The 13,753-nt window shown below is 37.7% G+C and overlaps 1 protein-coding gene across 5 annotated transcripts in view; it reads right to left on the bottom strand.

Annotated features, from left to right (window-relative positions):
- The window catches only part of Znf385b (zinc finger protein 385B), a 299,896-nt gene that overhangs the window by 34,191 nt on the left and 251,952 nt on the right, over positions 1 to 13,753 (bottom strand). For all 5 annotated transcript variants that reach the window (XM_033756310.1, XM_033756309.1, XM_010636790.2 and 2 more), the window contains one exon: positions 4,785 to 4,947. In XM_033756310.1, coding sequence (XP_033612201.1) covers positions 4,785 to 4,947 — 163 coding nt within the window. The remainder of the gene's footprint in view (positions 1 to 4,784; positions 4,948 to 13,753) is intronic.

The following is a 13,753-nucleotide window of genomic DNA, read 5'->3' as shown; positions in this document are numbered from 1 at the left end:
GTCACTTTTTTGCATGAATAAAAGGCAGATATTAATCTCAGCCCTTCCTATCACAGTGTGCAGAGTGCAGACAGGATCAATTGAAAACATACGTGGGCACACCTTGCAAAGTGAACAGATGAAGGTCTTCCTACTGTTACATTTCAAGCAGAATGTGCTAATTCCACCGTGTTTGCTCTTAGTTACATTTATAAATATATCTGTGGCTTTTTAAATCACTCCCTGTGCTTTCCTCTGTTTAGAAAGCAACTGACTAAATGCTGTTCAGCTCTAAACAGTTTTATGTATTTTAAACTGGAAATGCATTCCTCGCCATCATGCTTTCTAATTAATAGTCTAAAAACCTGGTAATAAAGGCCAGGCATAGGGAATGTTAGGTGGACTATCATAATAATTTAATATTTTATTATTTCATTATTAGGTTGACTATCACATAGTTGGTTATATTTGAGAAGTAAAGTTTTTCAAAGGCCGTGCATTTTTTTGAACCTGTTATAAGTAGTTAAATGCGGTCACCAAAAAGCCTTCAATGTGATGTATGCAGTCGTATGGCACTTGAACTCTAGGGGGAAATTTGGGTACAGTGTCCGGCCAGTATGTTCCAGCCATATTCCTGAAGCTGCCTAATGCTTGCTGTGTTTTGACCCCAATTCTCCCAAAGCACATTTCTCCTCCCTCTCACTGTTTCAGATTTCTCCTGATGCACCATTAACAGTTGGGGCAGATCCTAGGGGATCATAAAGCTGTTTCTTTGCACTTTACATTTAATTTGACCCTAACTTCTGAAAAGTGAATGAGATGGCCATTCTTACTCACCTACCCTTGAGGGAAATATTTAAATTAAAACACCGTGTAGCTGCAATTCCCTAGAATAAGTGAAATTCTTGCTATTGTAATTCAAATCCATTTGGTTTACTAACTCAAGGCAGAAAAAAACCAAATACCCCAAAACAGGAAAGCTTGTCATGATAGCCTGAAAGCGTTACGTATTGTGTTCCATTATGACAAGTCTCTGTATCACACAGATCCAGATACAACATGAGCCAAATTATGTCTCCAAATGTAACATAAAAGAGAGAAATGGTTGTCTCAAGTGTCAAAATAGCAGGGAAGAAGGCTTCCCTGGCTCTTGGAAGACTGTTAGATCATGTCTTGGAATAAATAATGTGAGCTCTCAGGCTGCGCCGAGAGGTCATCTGGGCGCCCCTGACTCCTTGACAGGTTCTCTGAAATCGTACCTCACCTGGAACGGTGCTCAGGGAATCCCAGGATGTGCTCTCCCAGTGGTTCCTTCCCTTAATACCGGTTCTTCTCCTCAAAACCTGCTGTCACCAAACAAGACTGTTGCTAAGCTGATGCTAAAATATGAGCCTGGAAATTGGATTAGTGGATCCTGTGGATATTGTGAATGCTTGGATAGTTAAAATCTGGGCGGGGGATTTAGTTCAGTGGTTCTGCCACCTGCCACACAAGCACAAGGGCCTGAGTTCGATTCGCGGTACCAAAAAAAAAAAAAGAAAAGAAAATCTGGTAGCTCAGACATTGAACAACAGTTTCACTTTTCACTAGGAGTCATCTAGATTCTACTCACACTCACTTTATAGGAGCTCTTCATTCAGAAAAGGCCAATGTTAGGACATTTCAGTGCCACGCAATTTGCTAGGCAACCATTCATTTTCCCATGACTGCCACTCTGATATTTGGCTACTCTTTGGCGCTGACGCTGCCTGCACTGAAACACTTCAGTCACTTTGTGGCACAGTGGCCATTTCTCTTCCCACCCACTTCTTTGCTAAATTCCACATAGAACATTCACAGAAGTCTCGTGTTTGTGCCCTCTGCTTTCCTAAAATTGGTTTTCTAAAAAGCTAACTCCAACAAAAATCTATAACTCTGACAGAATTGTAGGAGTTTTTCGTGGATTTAGAAATAGGCAGTTAACAATACATCACACACTGCATTGTTTAGACTAGATTACCATCTGATCAAAACTTCTAATTTTCCAACTGGGATATAGGGTAAAGCACATGATAATTCTTTAAAGCTATATTCGAGGGGAGGCGACCAAAGGATGCAAATCTACATATTTAGCAAGTCTAATCCACTATATTTTTAAATAATATCATCTTTCACTGACTTTGATGTTGCTTTTTTGGGTATAATAGAACACATAAAATATTTCATTCCCATTAATACTCAGATAAAACATGAAAAAACAAGTAATTAAAATCATCCACTCAATGAGTTAAAAATAAATCACACAGATTTTGAGATAAGGTGGCAAATGGAGTACCTCCAAATACAAGTGATTTGCGGTATTTCTAGTCCAAATATGGACATTCTCATAGTGAGTGAGGCCAACACTGCTGAACCACAGGTATTACAGGGGATGGGTGGGGAAGTGGCCGAGAAACAGAGAATGCAAGACTAAATAAAGACCCCCGCATACTGCTACAGAGATGCTGGAGTGGTGGTTGTTTTTCATCTCTCCCTACTCTCATCCCCAGGGCTCTTCCACATCTTACTTCTCTTTCCTTGTTTAAACCACTTTTGTCTTTGACCCTCGCGGGTACCAGTTGCTTTCCAGGCGAATGCAACTGATCAAAGTTACATTTGAGCATTAGAAGAAAAGTCTTGTCTTGTTAAATTTGGCTTTAATATTTGGGCACCGTGTAGGTATAAGGGATGCAGTGGTTATAGCCTAGGCTCCTTTATTTGGATTTGCTCTTTCCAAATTGCTCTTTCCTTGATTCTATGCCTTATTCTTTAGCTCTTTTCATACTTCCTTCTCTGCTCATTGCTTTTACTACTATCCCCAGAGCAAACCCAATTCACAAATAGTCATATAACTTAAGGGAAACATTGTGCACATTCAGGAATGTTTTCAGCACCTACCAACTGTTGGGTTAGCTCAAGCCACAAAATAAACTGAAAAACTGGAGTGACACTAACCTCCATTATTTTATCCTTTTATTTATAAGTTATGCTGGAGGTAAAGAGCATAATTCAGGCAATAAAAGCTTTTGGCAGAGCATTGTTCCATACAGGCAATAATATTCTGTAGAAAATGAAACCAAGCAGGCAGTCAGGTAATTACGAATTCTGCTCTTCCAAACAGTACGTAACCTTTGGCAATCAGCTGCCTTATCGTTTACCTTACCACACTTTGCAATTTTGTTCAAATGAAGACAATATGTGACACTAATATCTGACAGATGTGGGTTAAAGATTAATAAGAATATATAGGCATATAAATGTATGTGTGTGAAGTGCTAATGTAATAATCCATTATTTACTATCTGTGCATCAGGTAACATGAATTTGTGATTCTATCTCATGAAAAATAAAAAATCTTTGTTACAAAATTTGCCTGTTCACTCTTTCTAGCCCGAAGTGCTTTTGAAATCAGCATCTATAGGACCCAATCATTAATGGCGCTTTCCAACATAGTCCTCTGAATAGATTTCTGAATCTTCTTTCCACACTAATGGATGTGCTGTCCTCCAAAGGCCCTGCAAAAACTACAGGAAAGCATTCATAAGCATCCTCTTCAAATGCTACAAGTTTTGGAAGGAGCAGGAGAGAATCAGAAGTGTCAGAGTATTTCCTACAACAGAAAGGTCCCCAAAGACAGTCAGACAGGAGAAAGGGACATGTTCCCTTCTTGTCCTGGACTAGACATTATTTTTGAATTAGGCACAGAAACAAGCAGGTGTATCTATCAAGGGTCTTCATGAGCAGATGTGAGCCTATTAAACATCCAAGAGCTTTTTCTTTCCACTGAATGAACCTACTCAGAAATATTGCAGATTCTATGTTCAAGAAATAATAGGCTTTTTTTTTTGGTACCAGGGATTGAACTCAGGACCTTGTGCTTGCAAGGCAGGTGGAGCACCACTGAGCTAAATCCCTGGCCCATCAGACTCTTTCTTAAGAGTCATTTCTAAGCTGGGCATGGTGGTACTTGTCTGTAATTCCAACACTCTGGGAGGCTGAGGCAGAAGGTTTGCAAGTTCTAGCCCAACCTTGGCAAATCAGCAAGATCCTGTCTCAAAAAAACAAAACAAAACAAAACAAGAAACCTGATAATGTAGGTTGGCATGGAGGTCCAGGGTTCAATGCCCAGTACCTCAAAAAAGAAAAAAAAAATGTCACTCCATTTGTAGTCTCTTTCCATTTACCTATAAAGTTCTGTTAATTCATAATTTTGTAAATAGTTTTCTTAAAATCTTTGAGTTCATTTGTAACTCTGAGAAGAGCCCTATGAAGATACTTAAAAAATCAGATCTTTTTATTATTTTACATGTTTCCAGACCCATTTAGTAATATTACTTTCTCAGAAAACTTTCAACCTTCATTTGCTAGGGTAAGAGAACATAAAAGTGTCAATTATAAACAACTTTAAGCATTCTTACACTGAAAACATCCACAGAACATATCAAACACAGGAAGTGTGGAAAGGAATAGTAACTCAGTATTTCAGACCCTTGCCCTGATTTTTGCTTAAACACATTGTGACCAAGCAGTCTCCACTTATTTTCATGCATATATACTTATATATACATATTTACACACACACACATATACATATACTTAAATGTGTATATTTCACAACACGGAACGGCAACATATCAAATGTTTAGATTCTGTGCAAACATATAACCCTTCCCATGAAGGAAACACATAAATATTACAAAAACAAATCATGGAGGTACCATGCAGGGACAGAGGGCAGGGGAATAGGCTGGAAACAAAGAATGTAAAGAACAAAAAGTGTCATTGACCTGATTTGTCAGAGCTGTTGCCTGTGATTGGAGTGATGGAGCAGCTGGGATTAGCCTTTGCGCTGTCCTTGGAAGAAACCATTTTGGGTTTATTTTTCGTTGCCTCTAGTGCTTTGACCTTCTTGGCATGTTTACTTCCTTTGTAGTGGGCCTCGGCCTGGCTCTACAAAGGAGAACAAATCAGGCTCATTTTGTGCTACTTAAAAAACACCAGAATGGATGATCATGCAGGGAAAAAAATACATTCAATCATAGGCACCACAGACATTTACAACTCAGCACTTGACTACATTTTTGGCATATAATTGAGTGGTAGACCAGTATCTCAGAAGTTTTAGCCTATCGAACCCTTCTGTACAACACTGGACATTACATGATTGGACAACAGAATTATGGCAAAATAGTCATAAAGGTGACCTGTCAGTTTGGGTTATTTTGCAGACATTTGTCTGGCAGCAGCTACTTTGGGTGTCCTGCCCAAGCATGCAGATGGGGGAGATGACCTTCCGCAAACATTTTCCTTCAACAAAAAAACATTTCTGCATTGTATTTAATTTCCTCTGAGGTCTGCTCAGAGACCAACTTGTTATGACAAGACAGCACGTTGAGTAGAAATGACACTATATTTTGGAGATATCTACATGTACTTCAAGCATCATTTTGATGATTCCAGTTCCAAAAATTAAATATAACATATGCCACAAAGGAGGTAGGAATCTTATCTCAGATGTGATTCTGAAGACAAAGCAGTCAGTGTTAAATTCATTTATACACAAAGCATATGTAGAACTGTAACTTCAATACTAGATCAAAAGGAGAAAGAGAGAGCAAGACAAAAGACAAAAACAAGTTAGAAACTTAGAAAACATTAGTCACTTTACTGACAGTTGGAAAATCCCCCCTCTGATTAATCAAGGTTTTAATTTTTTAGGTATCTAGTATTAATGTATACAATAACAAAAGAATCTAAGCAAATCCACTCAAATTTCTTCTTGAATAGACAAAAAAAAAACCCCCCGTAAACATGCATTTGGTTAAAGATAAAACATATATGGCATATTGCCATAGTTATGAAAGTGAAATGAGTGATAAATCTCATATAAAACAAGATGAGCTTTTGTTAGCGGCTTGCTAAAGTAATGATAATTTTTACCGTCATTTTATATCAGTGTTCTTTATTTGGCTGTATGTGTTTGAAGATGGTGGGGCCAAGGAAACTTCACACAGACACAAGGAAACAAGTGTCCAGCAGAATCACACACAGGAAAGGGCGAGTTCAAACAGCAAACACATACGCAACGGGGCGATGCAGAACAAGAATAAAAGGAACCAGAGAGGAGAGGTATTCATGCAGAATCCTGAGTGAGATTTGAAGAAAAGGATACACGTGAAGGTAGAGAAAAGTACATTTCTGATAGAGAACTTGGGTCTATAGAAGGATGGATACTGCAGGGCCAAAACCCAAGTGGGTATGGCTAGAGATGGGTTTCTGCAGGCCTTTTGGTAGAATATCTTTACCCAGAGGCCAAGGAAACCAATGGGCTGCCTGTGGAGCAAGATATCATTGAGATGAAAATTTCAAGCAAATGTATACTGACACAAATTTCAAATTGGGCGGATTTCTACGACAGCTACTTGCTATGTGTGTTTTGGTTGAACATGAGAGAAAAAGAGTAAGGCAGCAGGGAGAGTATATGGTTCTTTCGGTAAAACCGTGAGTGGAGAGAGTATGAACATAACAAGAAGTCCTATTATTGATACTATTATTGATTTCTTAGTTACTGTTTCTTTTCCCAGTACCAGGGACCAAATTCAGGACCTTGCACTTGCTAGGCAGGCACCGTGCCAGTGAGCTACATACCCAGCCCTCTTAGTTATTATTAATCCTGCTGCCCATTGCTTAAACGGAACCAATACAATGCGATTAGGTGGGAAGTACTATTTCAACATGCCACAAACAGACTCAGCCATCTCGGGCTGATTTTCCTGGTTCGCTGGTTGTTTGTTGACTTTCTGATTTGTTTCATTCCAGCTCACCAGGCACACGTTTTACTGCCTTCGGACATTTAGCCACACTTTGTTCAGCAGAGAAGTTGACGGCAAGTATCACTTCAATGCCATGTCGCTTCCAGGTGTTGGTGGGGGATAAACTTGTCCTGAGTGTAGAAATGATGCTAATGAAGGTGTTGGTGCCAAATGTTTGGAGGATGCAACCGTAAGTGTCAAGGGGCAAGCAGTGAGTTAAACACTGTGTTTGTGCATTTGCTGTCCCCCAGAGGGGGAGTGTCATGTCATAGTCTGACTTTTCAGTGGTCAGTGGTCTTGCTGGGTTATTTTAGGTGGGATGGGAGGTGGGAAACAATGTATTACTTTTGTAGTAATGTAATCTAGAGATTGGTTTTATTTATTATAACTAAAGATGTATCTGTAATTTCCCTAGTTTATAACCTCTGTCATCCAGGGTCTATAAGTTTGTACTGACAGTGTTGCCTCTAATTTCTTGAATATCTTTTGAGAAATATCTCTTTAAACTTTCATCGACTTCTAATTGCTCTTACTTCACTTGCGCAGGGACTTCTCACATTGTTCTCTGTCAAGGCTGAAAAAAATAATCCCAGGCAGAGAAAAGTATAGTATTATAAGTCCTTTATTCATTGACCAAGAATAGTTAAATCTCTGTTATACAGTTGGGTACTTATCAATTGAGAATATCAACAAATAAAAATGTTAAAATTGACAACAATAATATTGAACATTATTGAGCAGTGTTTTAGGCACTCATTGAATCGGTATAATAACCCATGAGATGGCTATCATTATTAGCCACACGAGAAATTGGGCATAAGATACATAATGTATCAGAAGTCATATAAGTAGGTAGGTCGAGAAACCATTTCATAGACATGAAATGCTTACGTGTGTATCCTTGTTCAATTATATGCCCAGACATTTTACATCTATAGTAAGTTAACATTCTCATTTGATTAGAAGTAAACAATTACACACAAAGAAAGCACAGTGGTTTTAATAATTCAGCAAAATGTTATACCTTAAAACTAAAGAATTTCTACAAGTAGGAAATACCCACTCAAGTTCTGAAAATATACTAGCATAGTACATTCACTCTGATCTGGTGAGTAGCTAAAGAAAGTGCCACTTTTTAGCTATATAACAATTTTTATAAGATACAGGGACACCTCTCAAAAACTCATCTTTCCAATTACATTAGACAGTGCCAGTGTCATTTAGTGTTCCTTTGGCCAAAGAAACGTGGTTCTCTAGTACAAGATAAGGAGGGTGTGATTTCCTCTTACAATTTCCTGGCATCACTGTAGGAAGTTAACAGCATCAATTAGCACTTGAGATAAAGTTGCAACTAAGTGAACACTTCACCGGATGCCAAGATGGAAAGAACTCTCCATAGCTGTGATCCATTTTCTCTTTGAATTCTGTTGGTGGAGAGAAAGGCACAAGGGTCTTCAGCTTCCCCTGACTGTTGTTTGGGAAAAGTGAAGTGGAAGATAGTGGAATAAAGACAGAGTGGCAGGCACCACTCACTCACAGCTGACACCTTGCCTAATCCCCTGTGACATTCTTGGAAGTGGCACTTTGCTGTATCCTCAGTAGGTAGTGGAGGCAGTGTCAACAGCTTCCACACCCTGGGCAAATCTTCAAGTGAAACCGAGACACTGTTAAATAGCAACAAGTCTAACCTGACTTCATTATCTGGGAATCTCCTTAACTGCGTGCGGAGTGAAAGTAGCAAGGAAAAGAGCCAGAAAATCCACAAACACAATCAAGCTTAATCAACAATCATTCTTATACCACTCTATTGGACAAGCCGGCCAACTTTACACCCCACTGGCTAATCCACAGGCACACGGTTGTAGCAGCAGCCACTTGTCTTCTGGTTGTTTTCCTAAAGCATTGCCACATTCTGGCAGTGACCAAAGAAACATCTCAGCCAGAATTGCCAGAATTAGGGTTAGGGATAGAGCTCAGTGACAGAGCGTATGCTTTGCACCCCAAAAAGGAAAGGAAAAAAGTTCCTATAAGGAATTGTCAGAATTAGAAAAAGTTGCCAGAACCACCATCCACACTTCCACGTCAGAATTTATGGGCTGTGCACAATGGTGCTTACCTAGCTAATGGGGAGACTGAGGCCGGAGGATTGAGAGTTGGAAACCAGCCTGGACAACTTAGTGAGACTCTATCTCTAGGCACACTGCTTGCCTAGCAGATACAAGGCATCCTAGAATTTTTTCTTCTGTTAATTTCTATCATTTCTAAAGCCTTTTACTTTCTCACATCTTCTACATTCCTCAGATGCTTGCTGGTTCAAATAAAAAGACAAAGAATGAGATAAGGTATTGCTCGAAAAATAAGGATGTAATGGTCTTTCCAGAACTCACAGGACTCTCCTTTCTGGTGTTTACTTAGTTTCTAATTTGTACTTGAGAGAGATAGCTAAGATCTTGAATCAAAACTTTAAAATGTGTTCACTTTGTATGGGAAAAAAAGTCTGAACACAAACTCATGAAGTGGTTGGGCAAAGGCAGTGGTCCTGGAGAAAGTACCTGACTATCTACCCAAAGAACCAATCATTTTGCATTTTAAAAAGTAATTAAAACATCCCATTAGTTAAAGAAGGTATATCAGGAAAGCTACTGGCATTTTTTCCCTAAAACCCGAGATTCTATGTGATAACTAGTGTCAATTAATCTTTAAAAAACCCTGTACACAAAAATGTCGAATAAAATAATAAACTGCTGCAACACAGGTCAACCTAACAAGAATAGACTGGATTATTCTACAAATAATTATTTAGCACCTGCCATGTGTTAGACATTGAGAAAAATAGAGACCCTGTACTCACAAGAATGGTAGTTTCGAGAAAGGAAAGGCATGTATATAACTATAACCCCAAGCCGAGGGTGGAGAGCAGGAAGTAGAAAGCAGCAAAGAACTACGGGAGTCCCAGGAGAGAGAAGTCTCTTCAGGTTGGAAGAAATCAAGGAAGGTTCATGGGGCAGCGCTTGGGCCTGGCTACAGAGGCAGGGGTCTGCAGTGGCAGTGGAGAGGGGTAGGATTTCAGGCAAAGGGAATGGCATGCACTAGGGCACCGCGTCCTGTGAACTGTATCCTGTCCCTTGGGCATATCTGCTTGACAGCTTTGCTACAACGTGGAGACATAAAGAGAACAAGAGGGAAGGCCACGGCATTGCATCACCTTGAAAGGATGCCCCCTATAAAGAAAATGCAGTGTTTTTCAATTGAAAATCAAATGTTCTATCAGGAGTCATTTTGGATAGACAATTATGCCATAAGGTGCCGCTTTTATATTATAGATTTTATCCTGTGGCGCAACCATGATTCTGTATTAAAACAACTATATATTCTGAAGGTTTAATAACTGAGATAAATGCAGGGCATTTCAAACACTACAGGTAAAAACATTAAGAAACAAAATATTATGGGGTAATGGCTAAGTAATTGCTTTAATTTTTGCTCTGCTGGGGAAGCTTTTCACGATTACAATTCTTTTTGTAGGAAGTTGTTGCACTGATGAGATTAGACCCTGCAAGAGACAAAGCTACAACACAGGAAACATAAGATACACCCAAGAGAAAGGCTTACTTAATCCAAGGATTGCTAGTAAGTCTTTCTGCTGATATTGGCAATTTTAAGTCCTGCAATATCAGTAATGACATACTACTGGCTTTGATATTCACTGCATTCGATCCTCATCTACTGGGATCTGTTGAAAACAAAGTCCAGAAAAAATTATGACCATTAGGAGCTTCATAGTCAAAGACACAGTGTCTTTGCTGATTTTTAACTAATATTTAGTGAAACAGAACAGATTTCAGTGGCCTATCCAGCCACACCATAATGCATAATTCCAGGGGCTCTTTTCACAAGGTTCTACATGAGAGGTGTCCTCTGGGTTGCGAGAGGCTGGCATTGTGCATATAGCACTCTATATTTACTGGCTTTATAGTATGCTCATAAAAAACCCATCGACTCCAAATGTTTCTATATTACTAGAGGGAAAAGTGGTGGCTCTCCAGGAAGAAAATGATGTGCACTCTATACTGTTAATTCTCTTCAGGCACAATTTAAATTCTATCAAATGTCATAAGACAGGAGTAGAGTTCTTGGGTTATAGCTGCTTTGAAATGGGACTATTTGAAAAGGGCTAAAGGTGTAGGGGAAGTGGGAAGAGTAGGGAAAAGGAAATAAGGGACAATAAAAAAAATATGAGAATAGGAAAAAATAGAAACAAAGTCTTTGTAAATAGGGGAGGGTGGAGAGGGTGAAGGGAGGACAGGGGTAGGGGGAAAAAATGAGAACCAAGACCCATCATGTAAGGGTACAAGATCCCAATGATGAATGTAACTGTACTGTATACTTGAAAAGTACCAAAAAAACTCAATAAGATTAAAAAAAAAAAGAAATGTGACTTTGAATATATGAACACTATGTATATACTCATTCACACTGTCAGAAAAAAATCAGTGTAGGCAAAATAATTCATTTCTTTAAATGCTAAGATCATCAGTGAGCTTCAAATTAACTTTTTAAATGCAGCCTACTAGTAAACTGAGAGACTTGATGCTCATGTTTCTGGTACATGATTCATTGGTGGAATTATATTACACACTGAAACATGCAGAAGGTATAAGGGGACCAACTATGATAGAATTTACGTGATCAATTAGAAGGACATTGCAGTTTTAGTTAATAATCACCTAGAAAATAGTGAAAAGAGACTTTTTAAAAAGTAAATAAAATATATTCTTAGGGAGTTTGAGTTGAGGAAGATTTTGTCTCATTTTCCCTTGTCAGTTTCATATTTCAGTTTAATCATTTGAAGGTAGGCATTAATTTTAGATGATTCCCAGCAATTTAAGCTCTTCCCGTAGATATCCAACTACACCCTAAGTTACCAACTTAGAGTTGAGAAGATCAGAGCAAGAGAGACACGGTTATCTGAGTGTGGCTGTTTGTTCAGTTCTGCTCTCTTTCCTAGTTCTCTATTTCATAGTAGGTCATAATTTAAAACCATCTCCTTTAAAAGCCAAGTTTATCATATAAATGTGTGAAGGTAAAGTTCAATCCAAAAGATTGATTTCTTAATTCTATCTACGAATACTATAAATTATAGAGATTGTATCTTGAAAAGGTTTCCTCCCACCAACCTGATGGAAGGATGCTTATATGTGACTTTTTTCAACACACAAAAGGATAATAAAATGATTTTATTTAGTGTCATAATTTCTGTAACATCATCACAATTTAGCTAGGAAGTTAGTAAGTATCTGAGATGTTTGCGCTAAGAAAATAACACTATATTTTACAGTATAATTTTATAATTTTTGAAAGGCATATATACTTTGTCTTGTGGATTAGAAGTCCATATGTGAGTCAATTTAATAATAAATGTGTGTAAACCCACTAGAGTTTAACTGAGACAATATGAAGTAACGAACCCTAGCAAAGCACGTCCATAACCACCCTTTCAAATCCTAAGGGAACAAATGATGAACCCCATAGATAATGCAATTAAAAAACTATAATATCTGAATTATTGCATTCAGATAAGAAATGAATGTTCTCTACACTGACAGAATCTTGAAAATGCAATAAAGGGAACATTTATAATTTAGGAAAATGTGTAATTTTCTTTAAAAGATGCATGTAGAAACCTAATTTGTAATTTAGAATTTATAAACTTTAGAAGTTTTTTTAACAGCACTCTGAGAAGCTGAGCCAGGAGGATCACAAGACTGAGCCTAGCCCGGACAACACAGTGACTTAGTGAGATCCTAACTTAAAATTTAAAAACAAAATGGTTGGGGATGTAGCTCAATGAGAAGGTCCTGGGTTCAACCCCCAGTACTGAAAAGAAAAAGAAAGAGAAATGAAAACAGACTCATTAAAAAAAATTTTTATAACACAAAATAGTAAGGATTTGTCAACAATTATTGGATATCCTTGAGTCATTTATTTTATGATTTCTCCAAAAATACTTAAAAGTAGAAGTTATATAACTTCCTTAAATTAATTTCATGTTTTAAACTGGGAAATTTTAGTGAGTTGTTAATCTCAGTTACCTAGAAATAAAAAAAAAGAAGTATAACTCATATTTTGTTGAGCTTTCACAGTTCCATTCCAGGCCGCTAATGTGTCTGAGAGTGCCGCTACCTTTGAGCGGGGAAACGGATGGGCATTCTGTGCTTCACAGAGAGATTTTTGTTACTCAATAATAACTAATGCAATATAATTCAAGTTTATGCTTTAAAGCTGTGACTGTACATCTAATTCAAACCTTCAGTGGTTTTTTAAAATCAGGCTCTGAGGCTTCCGCATATTAATCTTTAATCAGTCCAGAAGGTATTCCACTTACTTCCATTTCATATGAAGGAAATTTACATAAATGATAAAAAATAACCCACATTGTATCTCTTTATGTTTAATGAATAATATACTTAATGTAGGACAACAGAGCAAAATCACTCTGCAAGTGCACTGCTTAGACAATTGAAGAATAGCTTTAGTAATATTTTACACATGTTTAATATTTTATTTATTTATCACTTCTTATTTGAAAACTTGTTTCACAAAATCATTTTTTGTAAAATTCACTCTCCAAAGCCTTAAGTAATTACTAAAACCAGGCATACATTTTATAATTCAAAATTAAGTGAAATATGGAAATGTGAAGGATTAATATACTTTGAAAGTATACGAATGTAACTAAGAGAAAATAATGAAACTACTTCTTGAGTAGTCATTTTGCTGAGTTACACTAATGCTTTCTACAGTAAAATACCAGATTAAACTTGACTACATTCCAAAGTAATCTCATCTGGGGCCGGGGATTTAGCTCAGTGGTTCCACCACTTGCCTCCCAAGTGCAAGGTTTCAAGTTCAATCCCTGGATAAAAAAAAAAAAAAAAAAAAAC

Source organism: Fukomys damarensis, unplaced genomic scaffold (genome assembly GCF_012274545.1).
Source record: "Fukomys damarensis isolate Sample0158 unplaced genomic scaffold, DMR_v1.0_HiC HiC_scaffold_26, whole genome shotgun sequence".
Taxonomy (NCBI): Eukaryota; Metazoa; Chordata; class Mammalia; order Rodentia; family Bathyergidae; genus Fukomys; species Fukomys damarensis.
Note: the sequence above shows the minus strand (reverse complement) of the source record. Positions and strands in the feature narration are given on the sequence as shown.